The sequence below is a fragment of the Dermacentor silvarum genome, chromosome 1, assembly GCF_013339745.2.
Source record: "Dermacentor silvarum isolate Dsil-2018 chromosome 1, BIME_Dsil_1.4, whole genome shotgun sequence".
Taxonomy (NCBI): Eukaryota; Metazoa; Arthropoda; class Arachnida; order Ixodida; family Ixodidae; genus Dermacentor; species Dermacentor silvarum.
In genome coordinates, this window is record NC_051154.1 from 291,411,885 (window position 1) to 291,432,065 (window position 20,181).

At 48.9% G+C, this 20,181-nt stretch overlaps 1 protein-coding gene across 1 annotated transcript in view; it reads right to left on the reverse strand.

The window, feature by feature from the left end:
- Positions 1–626: 626 nt before the first annotated feature.
- LOC119437215 (uncharacterized) overlaps positions 627–20,181 on the reverse strand; it is a 35,520-nt gene continuing 15,965 nt past the window's right edge. The window contains exons 4-5 of the mRNA XM_037704263.2: positions 19,907–19,993; positions 627–863 (exon numbers count right to left, since the gene is read on the reverse strand). Coding sequence (XP_037560191.1) covers positions 742–863; positions 19,907–19,993 — 209 coding nt within the window. The 3' untranslated portion in view covers positions 627–741. The remainder of the gene's footprint in view (positions 864–19,906; positions 19,994–20,181) is intronic.

Here is a 20,181-nt window from a genome sequence, read left to right on the forward strand (position 1 = left end):
ACTCGGGGGGCACGTCGCTACTGACGATGAAATAGGTGGTGCTTCGATGGAAGAGTTTCTGAGTACAGATAATGCTGCCTCGTTCTGTGAAGAGCATTACGACGTGGTGATCGTTGTCGTGTTAGACGGCGGCGTTGTACGATGGAGGCGACGACAGCAATGGCAGTGACGACGAGATTGACAATTGTCCGTCTTTCACACCGCCCCCGATGTTCAACCAGAGTGCAATTTCCTCGATCGAGTTGCTCATTGATTTCATGGACGCTAAATTATTGCTGCCAGTGTTTGCGCAGCAGCTGGGCGCTATGCAACGGCGTTGTGAATCCGAAACTTTAGCGAAAGCAAATGCAGATTTCTATTTCAGCGCGCCGAATGATTGAGGCAATATTTAGACGTATAAATAAACGTTTTGTCTTATCGCAAGTGGCAAATTTGGTTTTGGAACTACAAAAGTATATTCGGCATTTTTTACGGCAGTCCACATATAGCGAGGATCGGTTATAACGATGGGATTTTTCTTTCTCCTTAATATCGTTATAAGTGGACTGCACTGTATGTATATGAGGTAGGCATATTCTCCTACTAGTGCTACTTGCTGTTTCTAAAGTGAAGTAGCAAAATAGTCAGGGGGAGCATATGACATTTAATTATCATATACAGGTGCCTTCTATTCAGGAAAAGTCGGGTAGAAGCTTCCAAGTACGTATAATTCAGTCCCTTTATTGAGACAGAGCAAGTTGGCTATTGACAGCTGCTCTGGTCGTAAAGCCGGTACTTTTCTCCCTGGCACTTTTCGTTGAACTTCGTTTCGCATTCTACTGGTACGGAATCCTTGGAGTCAGTGGTCACCCACAGTATGCATTCTGCCAAGAAACGTAACAAAAAAGAAAAAAGAAATTGTGTTTATTAGGTTATGCCCACGACAACTTGCGACATTTAGAATTTTGGCATGTGAAGTGCATATCTCAGAAAGAGCTGCAACATTTAGAAGGTTGATACGGGTGTCTGTGAGTAAATGGCATTTCATCCCGTATGGTTCACATGAAGTCCATAAGCTGTTATGTTATATTTTGTCACTCTAATTAAATTCTGTAAATAAACTATTGCCACCAACAGACCAAGTACAACATAGGTAAATAAATTCAGACAGTAAATTCAACCAACGCATCAATTGATATATATATATATATATATATATATATATATATATATATATATATATACAGAACACTACAGAAACATCTCCGAATATATAGAAAATGCGATACTCGTACGAGTTATGTGGAAAATGTAACAAAATCAAACGCGAGCAGATAATTCGTGTGGTTTTCACGCTCAGGCGTGACACTTCTCATCGATCTGCACGAACAATATCTGTGCATTTATTTTATGGCGATAGCAATTATATGGACATTCCAGGTGCATTTCTGCGTCGGCGTTGCTGTCGCCCTGAGGTTCCGTGGAAAGTCCACGGGCGATAAAATCGTCGTCACGTGCCGTATATGCTCTATGTGGAAGTGAAAGGATGCGAGGATGAGCCGGCCATCGCGGCTCAATCTCACGCGCACAAGGGCGGGAAGGAAGCGCGCCGTCTTGGGCGGCGCGTTTTACCGAGCGAACACGCGTGCCCACGGGCCCGCCAGGACGCAAGGCCCCGGGGTGTAGGGAAGGGAGGGCAGGGCACTACGCCGCGCGCTCCCGCCCGGACGGCTCTATATTGAAAGCCATCTGCGGCGGGGGCAGAGTCCTTCCTCCCGGCGCTGTGTTTTCGCGGCCGAGTTCGCGTTGATGCGAGTGGCGGGACGAAGGTCAATTCGCTTGCTGCTGCTGCCGCGCTTACTCAATACAGCGTTTCCACAGCGAGTGAGATGTGTTCATGTTTGCTTGTACGCGCGCGACACCATGCTTGTTAATTTAGTTAGTATGCCTGTCTTTACAAGTTTATAAGGCAGATAAAACTACAATTCTTACTTCGCAAAGCTGTCCACCAGTTTGCTATCGCAATCGATGCTTCGCCTATCGGGCGAAACTGCGACTACACATGCATAACTTGCGAAATTTAGAAGTTGTGCATGTGTAGAGCGTATCTCAAAAAGAGCTGCAATATTTAGAACCTTGATACGGGCTTTGTGAGTAAATGGGATTTCATCCCGTATAGTTCACATGAAGCAAATATCATTTTATATTTTTGTCACTCTAATTAAGTTCTCTAAATACGACAATAATTAAATTCTCAAAAGCGCCACCAACAGACAAAGTATAATGTAGGTTATTAAATTCAGACAGCAAATTCAACCAACACAACAAATGAGCTGTGTATACAATACTACAGAAACATGTGTTGGTACTCGGGTAGTGTTTGGGCCGATGGTCCTTCAGCCATAGGGATGAGTACGTCCGGGAGTAAGAGCGATAGAAAAAGAGGGTTTATTCTACATATTTACTGTGGTTCCAAATATGGAAGCCCACTCCATGGGGAGCACTTCGAAAGTCTCAACTCACGACATGTCTGAGCACTTATCAGAACACATCAGGACAAACCACTGTACCCAAGGTGTCTCCATATAAAAAGTCACAGGCCGGCGCGGCACACACACCACAGTCACATCGTAGGCTGGTGGAGCGGCTCAATATATAGTAGCTCCAATTTGGGCACCACGCACAACAGGGTATTCGCGGCAGTCTCTTGGCCTCGTTTTGACGAAAACGATCTGAACTGTCCGCCCGGCGTCGACGGCGAGCTGCGGCTTGTAATGCTCTCTGCACAGCAGTCTGCTGAACCCGATCAAGCCTTACAACTGCAGCTTACATGTCAGGTGCGCCGCGTTTGCAGGCACTTTAACTAGATGGCGCCACCATACTGGTGGAGGCTCGGTAGCTCGGGAGCGGGTTGATAGCGTGCCTCGTCTGAATCGCATATCGTCGCCTGCGCCTGCGAACGCTGCGTTTGCAGGCATCTTACCTAGATGGCGCCACCATACTGGCGAAGGCACGAGTCGTCTCCTGCATTTGCCTTAAGAGTATTTTCTGCGGCCCGGTAGCAAGCGCTTGCGTGGCTCAGTGGTAGAGTATCCGGTTCCCACGCAGCGGGCGTGGGCTCGATCCCGGTGGGAATCGCGGACTTTTTCGCGTTTCCGGTGATAGCGGTTACGCGGCGGACGCCGGCGGTGGCATCATCGCGACCCGAAACGGCTATTGGAATGAGCCCATAACAGCTTACGCTGTAAAACATTGGACTTCCCTAGTTGACCCGACTAGGGAATCTGATGACCTTGGTGCGGCCAATCAGAGGGGTCGTATTGTTTACAGAACTCCGCCTCTAATGTTGCACCTTCAAAGCAAGGACGAGGCAATCTGGAAACAGGGGATTCACACTCCTTCTACAAAAGTCGTCTCCTTCGTTTCTCTCTCTCAGTGACGTTCGTCTTGCCAGGGTCGGAAGACGTGACTTTCGCGCTGGTCCCCGCTTCCACAAAAGGTGGCGGTTGTGGTCGCTTCGTGAGCTTCTTTGTCATCGCGTCCCAGCCGGTGTCGTGCCGCGTCGCCGGGTAGGCGGCCGCTGATGAAGGGGGTGGCATCGGGGGAAACACACAAACGATGCACACTGCCGATTTGGGGCGCTTGTTTGCCCGTCAACGTCGGTGCCGGGCACTGTCGCCGTCTGGGCGACGCTGATGAAAGGGCTTGCCTCGATGGCAAACAATCAAAGAATGCGCCCGGCCAATTCGGGACGCAACAGACTCCTCCCCCACCGGAAGTTCCGACCTGAGGGTGACCAGCTGTCAGGCTGCCCGAAGCGTCAGTGGTCAGTCGTGAACTCAGGGTTTCTTCTTGAAATGATGGCCGATTAGGTTAGGTTATGTTAGGTCCCAGCATTAACCTCGTTGTGGCCTTCTCCCTGGGAATACACAAGCAAACAAGACCACCGAGCACAGCAAAAGCGCCTTGCTTGCACCGAGAGCCATCGGGTCTAGCGAACAAATCAACGCACCTGCCTTTATCTAATAATAGCACCGAAGCAGCCATCAAAATCACTAAACCTTCGCTAAAGCCCACAATTTTGAGATTAGACCAGGATTCATAACTTTCTCGCAACCTCCTACACCTAAGAGTCATTCCCAGTACCAAAGCACACCACGGTGCGCAAGCACCTGAAATCTTTTTAAATTCACCAGGCCTCACTTAACCCAATAATTTGGTCGCAAAATTTTGTGCCGCCAAAGCGAGCTCGGATGTACCTCTGAGTCCAGCAAAACCCGATCTTGCGTAAATTACGCGCTGAAAACCACAAAAAGATTCGCGCTTATTTCTAAGTACTTTCACGCAGTAAATGAAACTCAAGCTGTTGCTGTCTTCCAAATACACGTGCGAGACACGCACCAACTCTTTGCTTCTTTAAGTCCGCGCATGACAAGCTTTAAAAAACGGTACAAACACATTCTAAAATTCTGCAGTTAAACCGCAATGGCTCCTCGACTAACGCGTTTTACTTTCAAAGAATAAATCTCGCGAACACTTCTAAATAGTGAACTGATAATCAAGCGCGCCACTACAGGTTTCAAACAAATAGCCTGGACCTGACACTGCTAGCGTATCTCACATACAAAAAAAGAAGACTGACTATCTGCTTAAAAAAACAACGACACGTCGAAAAAGAGTTTCAAAAATGTGAATGCACGCAAACCATATCTTTCAGAATACCGATGAGCTTCTAAAACAAACAATTTGAACAAAGGTTGAAACGTGCATATCGAAATGATCTCTAGTCTCGGAGACCTTAAAGCGTTTAACAAAACACAAAAATAAAGAAACAAATAACTGTTGTTTCCACAAAACCTGTACTGTCACTTTTCATTCCGAGTAGCCTATGGTGGCGCCATATCTTTAAGCCGTACTCGAGGCGGGCGCGGTCTGAGGGCTCTTCGTATTAACGAGAGCATACAAAGGGCACATAGGTCATTCTCCTCGTTGCCCACCCCCGACACTGTACTAACAGGCACCATGCCTTCTGGACGTCGTGCGACAACTTCGCTGCCGCGCTTGACGAATTCGGTCTCCTGTGTCGTGCCTAACACACCTCGAAAAGAACCCAACGAGGGGGGACATAATTGCCCCCTTTACGCCACGTTCGCTTTTGTCCACCTACGCGCCGAACGGCCCTTTCTCAACTTCCTCCTTCGGCGGTTCGGACGCGCTCTGTCTGGAAACATTCCATTTGACAAACGCGGCTTTCGAACTCTTTGACTGCGCTCCCCAGAGGGTTTAGTGCCTTTATTCGGCCGCGTTGCACTCTCTGCCGCATTCCTGAGTTTGCGACGTCGCTTCATCTTACCACGTTTTCTAGTACTCAGTGTTGAGCCTTCCGCTCGCATCTCGTGCTGACCGACACTCGTCTCGTCGGTCACCATTTCCGTCTCAACCGCGCAGTCTGAATGATTGGTGGGTAAATCATTGCTCTCAATGCTACCTCGACTGGCGGAGATCTTCAAACAGTTAGGGACAATGCAGCTATTTTCATTTGCGCGACGTAGCTCGTATACCTGGCAGCTGTCCACAACTGCACTTCCCTGCCTACATTGTGCCTTAAAGCACTTTTCTCACCGATTGAGCTCTGCATTGGTGCTCTTGTCTGACGAATCGGGGTCACTTCGAACTTCTGCAAGAGCTACCTTCGCCACGTACTCCCTGGATAACTGTGCAAAATCGTCCACAGCTGGCCTAGCTGCTTCTCTAGTATTCCATTGGCACAGTATGTCGTCGCGCTCAATACGGTCCCCATTAACGGGCTCCTCAACAACCACGTCATGGTCTACGGATCTGGCATCACCTGTGAACGTACAATTAGTCTCACGGGGATCAGCTTCTCTTTCTACCATCGGTAAAACCGTGCGTGCTACTTATTTGCACTTTCATGCGCTACTTCTACGGGTGCCTGACATTTATGCTGCTCCACTTCAAAACTCTGTTCAAATCTTTCAACCTCTTGTGTTAGAGCTTCGATCTTTTCGTTTTGTTGCTTAATCCATTCCTGTCTCTTCAATTCCTGCTCATGCTCAATTACTTCCTGTTCCTGGTCTTTCAGAATTAGGTTCCCAAAATATTCAAAGTATTCCTGATCTCTGTTGCTTTCGAAAATTGCTCTAATTTCGGCTTCTGACCTGTCCTCATCTACCTCTACATCGAGCTCTTCACACAACCGCAACAAGCTAGCTCTCGTCAAACTCATGAGGTCCATGGTCACTACTTTAGGCTTTGGCTCAGCTATTCCATAATACTTGCTGCGAAACCCGCACAAATTGCAATGCAAGTAAAAAAACTACGAGCGGTTCAATTCTGTTTTCCCAAGAGAATTTGAAGCCTGGAAAATATAGCAGAAACCAAACGCCTTTACACAGAAGTAGCAACAAGTCCCCAAGTTCTCCTCCACCGCATCGAATCAATTGCAAGAAGACAAATCCTAGGTCGCATTTAACTGATTACAATTCCGGTAGGTCTCTACGTCCCAATTACTCCCACACCAGTATGAAGTCTGGCTTTAGCAGCTGGTTCAGATCTATGCTGAAAGCTGCTTTCTGCTGAGATGAGCAACAACCACAGTATAAAAATGGGCAGTTGTACACGCTCCACCGGTTTTTAACAAGTCTAGGCTAAAAGATCCGATGATTCAAGCGTAAAGCCAGGCACTCAACCTGTACTGTGCAGTCATGATGCGCTGCGTTCATCCAGACGCTCGCAAACCAGAGGCGCGATCTTGTACGCGTTCCAAAATGGAACGGAGGCGGTCCGTTCCATCGAGCCGCACACGATTGGTCAATTTGATCGTCACGGTTCAAATTGACCAATCGTGTGCGGCTCGATGGAACGGACCGCCTCCGTTCCATTTTGGAACGCGTGCAAGATCGCGCCCCAGTTGGCGATTGGCGTTGGCTGCAGGTTTCATCTTGCCGCTGTCATCCAGTCACTCGTGAATTAGTTGTTGGCGACTGGCATTGGCTGCAGGGTCCATCTCACCACGGCGATTCAGTTGATCGCGAACCAGATACCGGTGACTGGCGTTGGCTGAAGGGTCGATCTCACCGCAGACATCCAGTTGCTCGCGGCTCGGGGTTACGATTTATTCCGCCGCTGCTACCAGTTTGTGGGACTCGGGGTAGCGTTTGGGCCGATGATCCTTCAACTATATGGGTGAGTACGTCCGGGAGTAAGAGCGATAGAAAAAGAAGGTTTATTCTACATAGTTACAGTGGCTCCAAATATGAAAGCCCAATCCGTAAGGGAGCACTTCGAAAGTCTCAGCTCACTACATGTCTGAGCACATATCAGAACACGTCAGGACACACCACTGCACCCAAGGTGTCTCCTTATAAAACATTGGACTTCCCTAGTTGACCCGACTAGGGAATCTCATGACCTTGGTGCGGCCAATCAGAGGGGTCGTATTGTTTACAGAACTCCACCTCTAATATTGCACCTTCGAAGCAAGGACGAGGCAATCTGGAAACAGGGGATTCACACTCCTTCTACGAAAGTCGTCTCCTTGGTTTCTCTCTCTCAGTGACGTTCGTCTTGCCAGGGTCGGAAGACTGACTTTCGCGCTGGTCCCCGCTTCCACAAAAGGTGGCGGCTGTAGTCGCTTCGTGAGCTTCTTTGTCATCGCGTCCCAGCCGGTGTCGCGCCGCGTCGCCGGGTAGGCGGCCGCTGATGAAGGGGGTGGCATCGGGGGAAACACACAAACGATGCACACTGCCGATTTGGGGCGCTTGTTTGCCCGTCAACGTCGGTGTCGGGCACTGTCGCCGTCTGGGCGACGCTGATGAAAGGGCCTGCCTCGATGGGAAACAATCAAAAAATGCGCCCGGCCGATTCGGGACGCAACACATGTTCAAATATTTTTAAAAATGCGATACAAGTACGACTTATGTGGATGATGTAACAAAACCAAAGGCGAGCGGATAATTGGTGTGATTTTCACGCTCAAGTGTGACACTTCTCATTGATTCTCATGCAGAAATGCTGTACATTTTTGTTTCTTTTTTCACCACTTCACCACCACGCGGCGAAACACCACTTCACCTATTCGCAACAAGATGAGTCATGTGTACGCTGCAGCAAAAATCCCGAGACCACTCAGCACATCCTAATGGAATGCGAAGGTATTCCCCCAGTGAGACCCGGATGTAACATACACCTTCCAGAAGCGCTTGGATTTAAAGTGGACGGAAGCATCAAGCGGTGTGCAGTCGAGATAAGCCAGAGTCGTTTAGAGTATCGATTGAGAAAAAGCAGGGAATTGTCTGATACGACCGGATACTTTACAGGCATAGGTAGCGATACAAGGTAGATAGAGAACTGTTGAGGGGGAAAAATATTATGGAGATGTATAAGAAAATACTAGAAGGAAGAACATGTAGAGTATACCTGATTAAATCAAGCAGTCTAGGCGACTGTGTGTCACCGCCCCGTTTCAAAGGAGATGCCAATAAGTCGTCGTCATCATCATCATCACCATCATCATCATCATCACTATTACACCGCTACCGTTCAACTACATGGCCCCTCAGTGAGGTATAGTTGTACGACAGCTTACCACGCGCCGCTCGTAGAACGCCATCGCGGGTAAAAAAGGATTCCACTGCGCGGCGGAGAAGGCGACACGTTGGAGGCGACGCCATGGAGGACTCAACATGTTTCAGCCAATCAAGCGCTATTAACATCATCTCTGCTGTCATCGCCATCGCCTTAGTGTCAGTGGCTGCAAGTATTTTCTCTTGCAGCGCCGGTATTGCTGCGGAGTCACTGTCGTACGATGCAATGATAATTTTCCACACTATGATGAAAAGATTATCCTAACCACACAGAAACGGCAAAATGGTTTACGTGGTGTCACAGGGAAAATATGTCACGCGCTGCGACTGCAGTGGAAGCAAGAAAGGGGTTCTGTCTGTCTTTTGACCCAATCGGCGTCACTACAGAAGTTGCATAATTCAATTTGCCTACGATAATTTTTTATGCTGTCAATCCGCAAGGCCTGAAGCTTCACTCTGTGGGTGCAAATCTTCTTACTGCGGGGGATTTGTAACGCGGCTAAATACTATATAGACGTGAAGTTGTGTATTATAAGCTCACTCGCGAGAAAAATTATTTCGCGGTAAACAGATTTCCATTAAAAAAACACTGTACAATTTAATGCTCTGAAACGGCGTGGTGGCTTAGGAGTAGCGTCGTAGTGGAAGGGCTTAACATTGACCGCCTACCTGAGGTCCTTTAGGGCGCTCATTAACCTAAGTACAAGTGCGGTTATTTTATGCATTTTTTACTTTTTCTTTTATTTAACGAAAAAAAATGTTTTTGCATTTCGACCTAATCGACATGTGGTTGCTGCTGCCGGGAAGCGAATGCACAACCTCGTGCTCGGCAAGACTTCGATTTAATGGCCTTCATGACAGCTGTCAGTCAGGCAAATTCATTCGCAATGCACATTATTTTTATATACAATACAATATTTCTCTAAAAGTGGCCTTCGATCATATCTAACGCTTAAAAGGGGAGAAAATAAAAGGTTGACGCAACAATTACTGCATTTAGATCGATAACAACAGCATTAGGCACCGCCTCACCGGCGCTTTGCCTCAACACGGCGATAGCCCCTTGCCCAAGGCATGTGGAAACGGGCTCGCGAATTAAGTGACGAGAACACCGCGCATAAGAAGGATGCGCCGAGGTCAAGGTGGCCGAGAGGTGGCGGGAAAAGGAGAAGCTACACCGTCTGCTGAGCGCTGCAGCATCCCAAGATAATGACATCCCAAGATAATGCCGTTCACATCGTGCGGAACACGGCGACTGCGCGACAGCGTCTTAAAAAGATCATCGAAAAGCAGCGGGTGATGGTGCAGCAGGAGCAGAGCCTCTATAGCAGGAGTCTATGACGCCTCTGCGTGGTCCAGCTCAAGGCATTCCACAGGTGTCAAAGGATTAGCACTGCCTCACGTGCAGTGTCGTCATATAAGAGGTGTTTGAAATCACCCCAGGCGATTTTAAACACCAGCAGAATTCTACTCCTTGAGCTGGACAACTCTAAGTGCATAATCAATTGATCACATAAATGTCGTTAATTAATTTTGAATTAATGACTTCACGGCACACACTGCAATTTATGAATTGTATCCGGTGAGTTGACAAGCCGTATCCGATTGGAATTGGAGGCATTGCGTAATCTAGGAGTACAGGGGTGCTATGCAGGATGCGCCGAGTTTCTCGTTCACCCGAGTTTTACCCGAGTTTGCTCGATGGCAGTCAGTGAACGAAGATAGCAAGGAACGTGCAAGAACAGCAGGCAAAAAGAAATGTCGAGATAAAGCCACGTATGACAACATGAGCGCACCCTGCGCGGCACAGTGCTGCCGGGCTTCAAGCACAGAGGACTGCGCAACAAAATGCGCCAGCGCCGCGTATTGTTATCAACGTATTATCGCAATTTAGCAATACCGTCACTGTCCCACTGTCTATCTGCACACTTGCCGTGAGCCGCTTGCCACGCCTTTCTCGGGCGCGTCAAGGGCGTGCCTCCTTTTTCGGGCATTATCTTTCTATCCTCCGTCGAATGCGAACAGGGCACATGCGGTGCATTCTTGCACCTATACTTTCCCTCAATCGAATACTTTGAAATACAACAAATAAAATAACCAACATTTTACTTCTTAAAGTATCGGTTATTTTGTTTTGAATGCTGTAAATTTGTGATGACAAACGGACATATAATGAATTATTAAATTTTGTACTTTTTTGCCGCGAGTCGCGACAGTGAGGCGAAAGCTTACAAGCGGATACATTCTAGAGGGTCACACGCACGAGGGAGTTCATGCGGTGAGCAGTCGCCAGGGGCGCTGCAGTGCTATGTTCGATAAAGTCAGTCATGACAACGATCTGCCCATTCCCTGTCTAATAGGGGAATGGCAACGCAGCGCTGCGGCATGGCTGTTCACCGCAGGTGCTTCACTGCGGCGGCTATTAAGGCCGCCGCTTTACCAACTGAAACGACACTTTAGCCATAGAGACGGGAGCAACGGCTGTCGCTGCAAAATGGCTGTGCGGTATTCTGGGTCCGTAGTGACGCAGCACAATGAAAATGCACCAGTTTATCTGCGTGCGCGAAGTCTCCGCGATGCATTGCGAACACGAGCGTGCTGCCCAACGACACAGTTCGTCGCTTGTCACCGCTTGCCCATTGAAGGTGCCTCCGTGCGCATGTGCGCAGAATTTGAGTGTGTTGTTCACTCCAATGTGCTTGCCGATTGCCTCTGCTGCTGAGCTAACAGCGATCGCAGATGGATATCGTAACGACAGCGCAGCAATCGCATTTTGGTGGGTGAGGGCTCTTGTGTGCAGTTAGGAAATTAGACTTCGAACGCAGGAAGGTGTTGCAATTGTTTAGTGTGCCGTGCTTGTGATGACAAAATGCCATTGCACTGGGTGTGTTTGCGCTGACCGCTGACCGTGTTTGCTGCACTATATCATTGACAGAGCAGCCATCTCAAATGACAGCTGCGATACGTTGTCGTTGGAAAACACTACGCACTGCTCAAGATCGTCGTCCACCACGGCGCATCGACGCCTTGCAAGCAGCTACAGTGACGTGCGGATAATTATTTGCTGTGCGCTACGTAGCCACAACGCAGGCAATGAACCGTGTTGTGGGGTCATCACAGCCCAAGAAGACATATGCATAAGGCAGCGAAAGTCGACACTTTTTTTTATAGTGGTGCTGAGTACATCACCGATGACAGTGCGTTGTGCGTGTTTTATTTCGCCGGTCAAGATTGTTAATGCCTCTCAGTTCCGCACCACGTCGCTGTTGTCGAAAAATAAGTTGGGCGTGGCCCAACCGTGGTGGGCGCGCACAAGAGTTACATGCCTCGCTCGGGGCGTGACCTATGGTTTTGATTGACACGCGAACTCGGGCCAAACTCGTACATCGCGAAACCCCCCCTGGAGTTAAACTCGGGAGCATGGCGGCGGCAGCAGCAGCCTGTGTCATCGCATCCAGCGGCGGCAAGCGTCAATATGACCATCTGGACCCCTTCAGCTACATGACCGACGTAGAGTTTCAGCGTCGTTTTTGCCTTTCCAAAACGTCAGTGCGCTGGCTGTGTGACGAGTTAGGCGAACGCCCTTGTCTGCGGAGACTGCGTGGCGGGCATATTATGCTTTCCAAGCACAGACTGATCTGACTAGGCTGCGGAGGAAAAGTTCGTGCGATCACTTCGCTTCGGCTCTCTCCTGTTTCAAGCGCTCCTCGTCCACCGCGCCCTAGCCCCAGGCCAGGTTCGGCGTCGTCATCGGAGTACTGGGGCACCTGCGAGCACCTGGGGTTCAACCCGGGCCAACCAACCTGAGTAGGCGAAGTGGTCACATTATATTGGAAGACTCAGAATGGAAGCCGGGCTGCCTTCCGATGCAACAGGTGCCGAAATCAGTTTTCGCAGTTACACGGTAAAGCTGCACTGCACTGTCAGAGAGGCGAAGGACGTTACTTCGCCAAAACGGACCGCCTCGGCCGTCCGAACGACCACCTGTCCAGGCGGCAAATGATTTGGCTCACGTACTGCGTGAGCAAAAGCGTAGACATATGGCTGTTGAAGGAGATGACCGGCGACTTGTTTCCTCTATAGGAGCACACCATCGCCGACAGGACGAAGTATACCCCCGTAAGGTCGCGAGGGACGAGCTGCTGGCGCGACCTCCACTTGGTACCCCGGGTAGATAGCGCAAATTGATGAGTGCCTTCTTCGCGGCGAGCAAAAGCATACAATCGAGGCCGCCTAATGACGGCCGACAACTTTCCGCCAGCCGCCAAAACTACGGCGGTGTTAAAGTTGGGGGCCCATGGGTCTTCGGCATGTTCTGCGCGACCAGAGGGGTGCTGCGACTTTCAAAGTCGACCGAAGAAAGGCGGCGACGCTAGGCGCCATTATTGCAACCAATGTTAAACCGGGGACCATTATTCATAGTGACGAATTGGCCGCATACAAATGTATCCCAAATTTAGTGGATGCTAACGGGGCTATGCCTCAATCCGCATTGGTAGACAGTCAACCAAAGCGTGAACTTTGTGGACCCCATCACGGGCGTTGACACGCAAAAAAAAAGAAAGTTATTGTCAAAAAGTGCAGCGCTCCCTCGTCAGCGATGGGTACAGGGCAACTGCACCGATGCTGGAGTCCCACCTGGGATGCATGTGGTGGCAGTCAACATCCACGTGCGCTGCAAAGACCCTTTCGTGCGTTTGTTAGAAGCCACGGATCGCTCGGGCTAGCCACTACAAAGACTCTTTCCTGCGGTTGTTAGAAGCCATCGCTCGACGCTTCAGTATGGAGGTGTATCGCAAAGTAAAAGAAAATAAAGCGTAGTTTTCTGACCCTTGTATGTGTGCTTTCCGGCATTCCTGTGTGCTTACACGGTAAGCGCGCGGCAAACCACTTATGCGCTAGCCGACGCTCACTTCGTCTTGTAGCGGGATGCGCGCGCTACTCGCAGCTTTTCTTTAGCGCGAGCAACGAGCGATCTGTTAAAAGCCCAGTGTGAAAACCAGGCGCACACCAATCTCTGCTCGGAAATGGGAGCGCAAGCACGTAGCGAGCCCCACCAATCCAATCTAGAGCAAAGGAGAAACGAGCGATCTGTTGGAAACCCAGTGAGAAAAGCAAGCGCACACCAATCGGTGCTCGGAAATGCTAGAGCAAGCGCGTATCGAGCCGTGCCAATCGAATCCGGAAAGAAGAGGGGGGCGAGCGTCTCCTCGTGGCATAAGGCGAAACGTATTTAAATACAAATTAGTCTAATACACATTCCGTGTACATAGTGGAAACATTAAAATGCTTACAACCCACGTTAATGTGACTAATATTATTGTACTAAATGAATTTATTTTATAACTTGCTTGTGCCTGTAATGCACTCGGTGGAACGACAAACAAGTGAAAGAAGGCACGACCATACACCGACCGTATAATCACGTGAGCCCCAGTTTGTCGACCGCCCATATGGCAACGCCCAAGGGATAATAGCCACCCAGAGTGAATCTAGATTAACCAATGAAACTGGAGGCGTGCCGATGGACAAACTTCGTCTTGTTATCATTTGTTCTTTGATCTTGGGGCGTCGCCAGAGCTCGTGAAGATCCCGAGTTTCGCCAAACTCGGGGCATCCTGCATAGCACCCCAGGGCCGGTATTTTGTAGCGATGCATTATGCTTTATTCTATACTAGTCTTATCATCGACCGCTCACGGCCGGCTAATCCCATTGATAACGTGAGCGGACCGTCGCTCTGACCACTGACCAAGCGCGAGAAGCGCCAAAAGGCATTATCATCGGAAAGGCATCGCTACAAAATACCGGCCCAGGAGGCATACGTGAATATCGTGGCAAATATCTAGGATTCCACAGCTACCTTGGTTCTCCACAAGAGCAGTAGAAAGTTACCTATCAAGAAAGGGATTAGGCAAGTAGACACAATCTCTCCAGTGCTATTCACTGCATCATTAGAAGTATTCAAGCTCTTCGAATGGGAAGGCTTAGGAGTGAGGATCAACGGCGAATATTTCAGCAACCTTCTGTTTGCAGATGACGTTGTACTATTCAACAACAATGGGGACGAATTAGAACAAATGATTGAGGACCTTAACCGAGGAAGTGTAAGAGTAGGGTTAAATATTATTGTGCAAATGACAAAGATAACGTTCAATAGCCTGGCAAGGGAACAAGAATTCAGGATCGCCAGTCAGCCTCTATAGTCTGTAAAGGAGTGCGTTTATCTAGGTCAATTACTCACAGGGGATCCTGATCACGAGAACGAAATTTATAGAAGAATAAAATTTAGTTGGAGTGCGTACGGCAGGCATTACCAAATCCTGACTGGGAGCTTACCACTGTCGTTGAAAAGAAAAGTGTACAATCATTTCATCCTACCGGTGCTAAGATATGGGGCCGAAACTTGGAGTTTCACAAAGAATCTCGAGAACAAGTTAAGGACCGCACAAAGAGCTATTGAACAAGAAATGTTAGGCCTAACGCTAAGAGACAGGAAGAGAGCGCTGTGGATCATAGAGCAAACGCGGGTAGCCGATATTCTATAGTTGACATTAAGAGGAAAAAATGGAGCTGGGGTGCTATGCAGGATGCGCCGACTTTGGGGAAACTCGGGATCTTCACGAGCTCTGGCGACGCCCCAAGATGAAAGAACTAATGGTAACAAGACAAAGTTTGTCCGTCGGCACGCCTCCAGTTTCATTGGTTTATCTAGATTCACTCTGGGTGGCTATCATCTCTTGGGCGTTGCCATATGGGCGGTCGACAAACTGGGGCTCACGTGATCATACGGTCGGTGCATGGTCATACCTTTATTCACTTGTTTGTCGTTCCACCGAGTGTATTATAGGCACAAGCATGTTATAAAATAAATGTATTTAGTACGATAATATTAGTCACATTAATGTGGGTTATAAGCATTTTAAAGTTTACAAGATGTGCACTGAATGTGTATTAGACTAATTTGCCGTTTAATGCGTTTCGCGTTACACCACGAGGGGAAGCTCGCCCTCCTCTTTCTTCCTCTGGATTGGATTGGCGTGGCTCGCTACGTGCTTGCGCTAGCATTTCTGAGCACAGATCGGTGTGCGCTGGTTTTCGCACTAGGCTTTCAAGAGATCGCTCGTTGCTCCTTCTCCTTCCTCTGGATTGAATTGGTGCGGCTCGCTACCTGCTTGCGCTCCCATTTCCGAGCCCAGATTGGTGTGCGCCTGGTTTTCACATTGCGCTTTCAACAGATCTCTCGTTGCTCGCGCTAAAGTAAGGCTGCGAGACGAAAGAGCGTCTGCTAGCGCAGTAGTGGTTTGCCACGCACTAACTGTGTAAGCACTCACGAATGCCGGAAAGCACTCATACAAGGGTCAGAAAACTACGCTTTATTTTCTTTTACTTTGTGATGCACCTTCAGACGGGCTAGCGCCGAGAGATGGCTTCTAACAACTGCTTGAAAGAGTCTTTGTACTGGGTAGCCCGAGGGATCCGTGGCTTCTAACAAACGCAACAAATTATCTTCGCAGCGTACGTGCCGGTTAATTGATTACCACGACATCTATGCCAGGAATGACACCAATAGCGGTGCAGTTACCCTGTCACCAACACTGACGAGGTGGCCATTCACTTTTTGAGAATAAATTTCAATTTTTTTGCGTTTTAACGCTCGTGATGGGGCCCACAAACTTGACGCAGTGGTTGACTGTCTCCCAGTGCAGATTGAGGCTCGCCTCGTTAGCATCTACTAAATTTGGAATACAGTTATATGCGACCCATGTGTTACCGCGAATAACGGCCCCCGGTTGAACATTGGCTGCAATAATAGCTTCGTCTCGTCGGTCGACCTTGAAAAGTCGCAGCACTCCTGTGGTAGCGCAGACCATGCCGAAGATCCATGGTGCACGTTCGTTTAACATCGCCGTAATTTTGGCGGCTCGGTGGAACGTTGTCGCCCTTCATCAGGCGGCCTCGGTTGTACTTTCGCTTGCCGCGAAGAAGGCACTCGTGAAATTGCACTATCTTCCCGGGGCCCCCGAGTGGAGGTCGCGCCAGCAGCTCATCCATCATGACCTCATGGTCGTAGTTCTTTCAGTCGGCGATGGCACGCTTCGATAAAGGACACAAGTCGCTGGTCATCTCATTCAACAGCCACACATCTACACTATTGCTCACGCAGTACGTCAGTACGTGAGCCAAATCACTTGCCGCCTAAAGAGGTGGACGTTCGGACGGCCGAGGCGGTCCGTGTTGGCGAAGTAACTTCCCTCGCCTCTCTGCCCGTACAGTGCAGCGGTACCGTGTAACTGCAAAGACTGCTTTCGTCACCTGTTGCACCGTAAGGCCACCTGGCGTCCATTCTGATACTTCCTGTACAATGTTACCACTATAATGGGACCAACCAACCACAGGTTGGCTGGTCCGGTTGGAACCCTAGGTGCTTGCAGGTGCCCCAGTACTCCAATGACGCCGCCGGACCTGGCCTGGCGCTGGTACAAGGTGGACGCACGGCGCTTGAAGCCGGAGAGAGCCGAAGCTAGCGATCGCATGAACTCTTCCTCTGCAACCTAGTCACACCAATCTGTGCTCCGAAAGCATAATTTGCCCGCCACGCTGTCTCCGCAGACGAGAGCTTTCGCCTACCTCGCTACACAGCCAGCGCACTGACGTATTGGAAAGGCGAAAATGACGTTGAAACTCTACATTGGTCATGTAGGTGAACGGGTCCAGATGGTCTATTGACGCTTGCTGTCGCTGGATGCGATGACACAGGCTGCTGCTGCCGCTGCCATGTTCCCGGGTTCAACTCGGGGAGGGTTTCGCGATGTACGAGTTGGGCACGAGTTCGCCTGTCAATTAAAACCTTAGGTCACGCCCCACGCGAGGCATGTAACTCTTGTGCGCGCCCCCACCACAGTTGAGCCACGCCCAACTTATTGTTCGGCAACAGCGACGCGGTGCTGAGCAGAGAGGCATTAACAATCTTGACCGCCGAGATAAAACACGCACAATGCACTGTCATCGGTGATGTACTGAGCGCCGACTATCGCTGGCTTACACATACGCGTATATCTCCTCGGGCTGGGATGGCCCCACAACATGGTTTCATTGCCTGCACTGTGGCGGCGTAGCACACAGCAAATAATTATCGGCACGTCACTATAGCTACTTGCAAGGTGTTGATGCGCCGTGGTGGACGACGATGCTGAGGAGTGCGTAGTGTTTTCCAACGACAACGTATCGCAGCTGTCATTTGAGATGACTGATGACGGCTATATGTATCGGAGCGGTAGTGTCGCTAACACGGTCAGCGTCGGGCATCGCCCGCTTTTCTAGACCCATTAGGATGGCATTTCTTCATTATAAGAACGGCACACTCAACAGTTGCAACACCTTCCTGCGTTCGAGGTCTCATTTCATCACTGCACACTAGAACCCTCACCTGCCAAAATGCGACTGTGGCGGTGTCGTTACGATATCCATCTATGATCGCTGTTAACTCCAGCACAAACAATCGGCAAGCACTTTGGAGTGCACAACACACTCAAAATACTGCGTATACGCGCACAGAGGCACCTTCACTGGGCAAGCGATGAAAATCAATTAATTGTTACGCTGGGCAGCTCGCTCTTCTTCACAATGCATCACGGAGGGTTCGCGCACGGAAATAAACATGGTACCGTACAGCCATTTTGTAGCTACAGCCGTTGCTCCCCTCTCTATGGCTAGAGTCTCGTTTTTCGTTGGTAAAGCGGCGGCCTTAGTAGCCTCAGTGAAGCGCCTGCGGTGAACAGCGATGTCGCGGCGATGCCCTTCCCCTAATAGACAGGGAATGGTCAGATCATTATCATGATTGACTTAATCGAGAACAGCACTGCAGCGCCCCTGGCGACTTGTCACCGTATGAACTGCCTCGCGCGTGCGACCCTCTAGAATGTATCCGCTTGTAAGTTGTCGCCTCACGGTCACCACTCACGGCAAAAAAGTGCAAAATCTAATAATTCGCTCTATCTTCATTTTTCATCAGAAATTTATAGCATTCAAAACAAAAAAAAACGATACTTTAAGAAATAAATTGTTCGTTATTTTATTTGTTGTATTTTAAAGTATTCCATTGAAGGAAAGTGTAGATGCAGGAATGCACCGCATGTGCCTTTTCGCATTCGACGGAGGATAGAAAGATAATGCCCGAAAGAGGAGGCACGCCCTTGACGCGCCCGAGAAAGGCGTGGCAAGCGGCTCACGGCAAGTGTGCAGATAGACAGCGGGACAGTGACTGCATTGATCAATTGCGATAATACGTTGATAACAATACGCGGCGCTGGCGCGTTTCGTTGCGCAGTCTTCTGTGCTTGAAACGCCGCGCAGGTTGCGCTCATGTTGTCATACGCGGCTCTATCTCGACATTTCTTTTGGCCCGTTCTTCTTGCGCTTTCCTTGCTATCTCCGTTCACTGACTGCCATCCAGCAAACTCGAGTAAACCTCGTGCGAACGAGAAACTCGGCGCATCCTGCATAGCACCCCTGGGCAGGCCATGTAATGTGTAGGATGGACAACCGGTGGACCATTAGAGTTAGAATGGATAGCAAGAAAATGGAAGCGCAGTCGAAGACGGCAGAAAACTAGGCGGGCTGATGAAGTTAGAAAGTTTGCAGGCGCAAGTTGGAATGAGCTAACGCAAGACAGTGGTAATTGGAGATCGCAGAGAGAGGCCTTCGTCCTGCAGTGGACATAAATATAGGCTGATGATGATGATGATGATGATGATGATGATGATTGATGATGATTGATTCGAACGAAATCTGAGGATGATACCAGTTGCAATTTGATAGGCATGTGTTCCCGAAGTCTGCTGCGATAGCATTGGTGTTGTAGCTATTTTTTCAAATACAATTAATACAACTGCGCTTTGTTAAAAGAGCAAGTAGGACACGGAATTTTTACCGCATGTTTGACGGCGCTGATCTCAAAACTGGCGATAGTTTCGAAATTCGTTACAAGTGAATGTACGTTGCGAACGTACTGGTTTCATTTCGTACATTCCAATACGTGCGCAACAGTAATTAGGAACAAAGTCGATTAGGAAAGTTTTGTTATTTGTCAATTATGCATTTTGATTTCTAGTGCAAGAAATGACGATCTCTGCGAACAATCCTGCTCAATAAGTAGATTTGTGCTTATGCCCTTTTTAAAAATTCTGTTCATGTAAAAATATTGCACCAACTACATGCACAGCTATCACTTTCACTCCCGTTGCACATGTGGCAATGAATAGTCAATATTTTCCGTCTGGTTCCGTCAAGGGTATCGCAAAGTGTTTAAGGAGTCACTCACGATCGCCTGCAACTGGTGGAAAGTATCCCACGAAGCAGGTCGTGCCGTCAGTGTACAATTCCCTAGCCTGCTCAAGGTTCTGGGTGTCTGCAAAGAAAGGAAATAAAATATAATAATAATAATAATAATAATAATAATAATAATAATAATAATAATAATAATAATAATAATAATAATAATAATAATGGGGTGGAGGGCGCAAGTCACCGTTATCACTGTCAAATACCGCAATCCAGGCATCAAAATTCAGATTATACGCTGTTTCAGTACCGTGC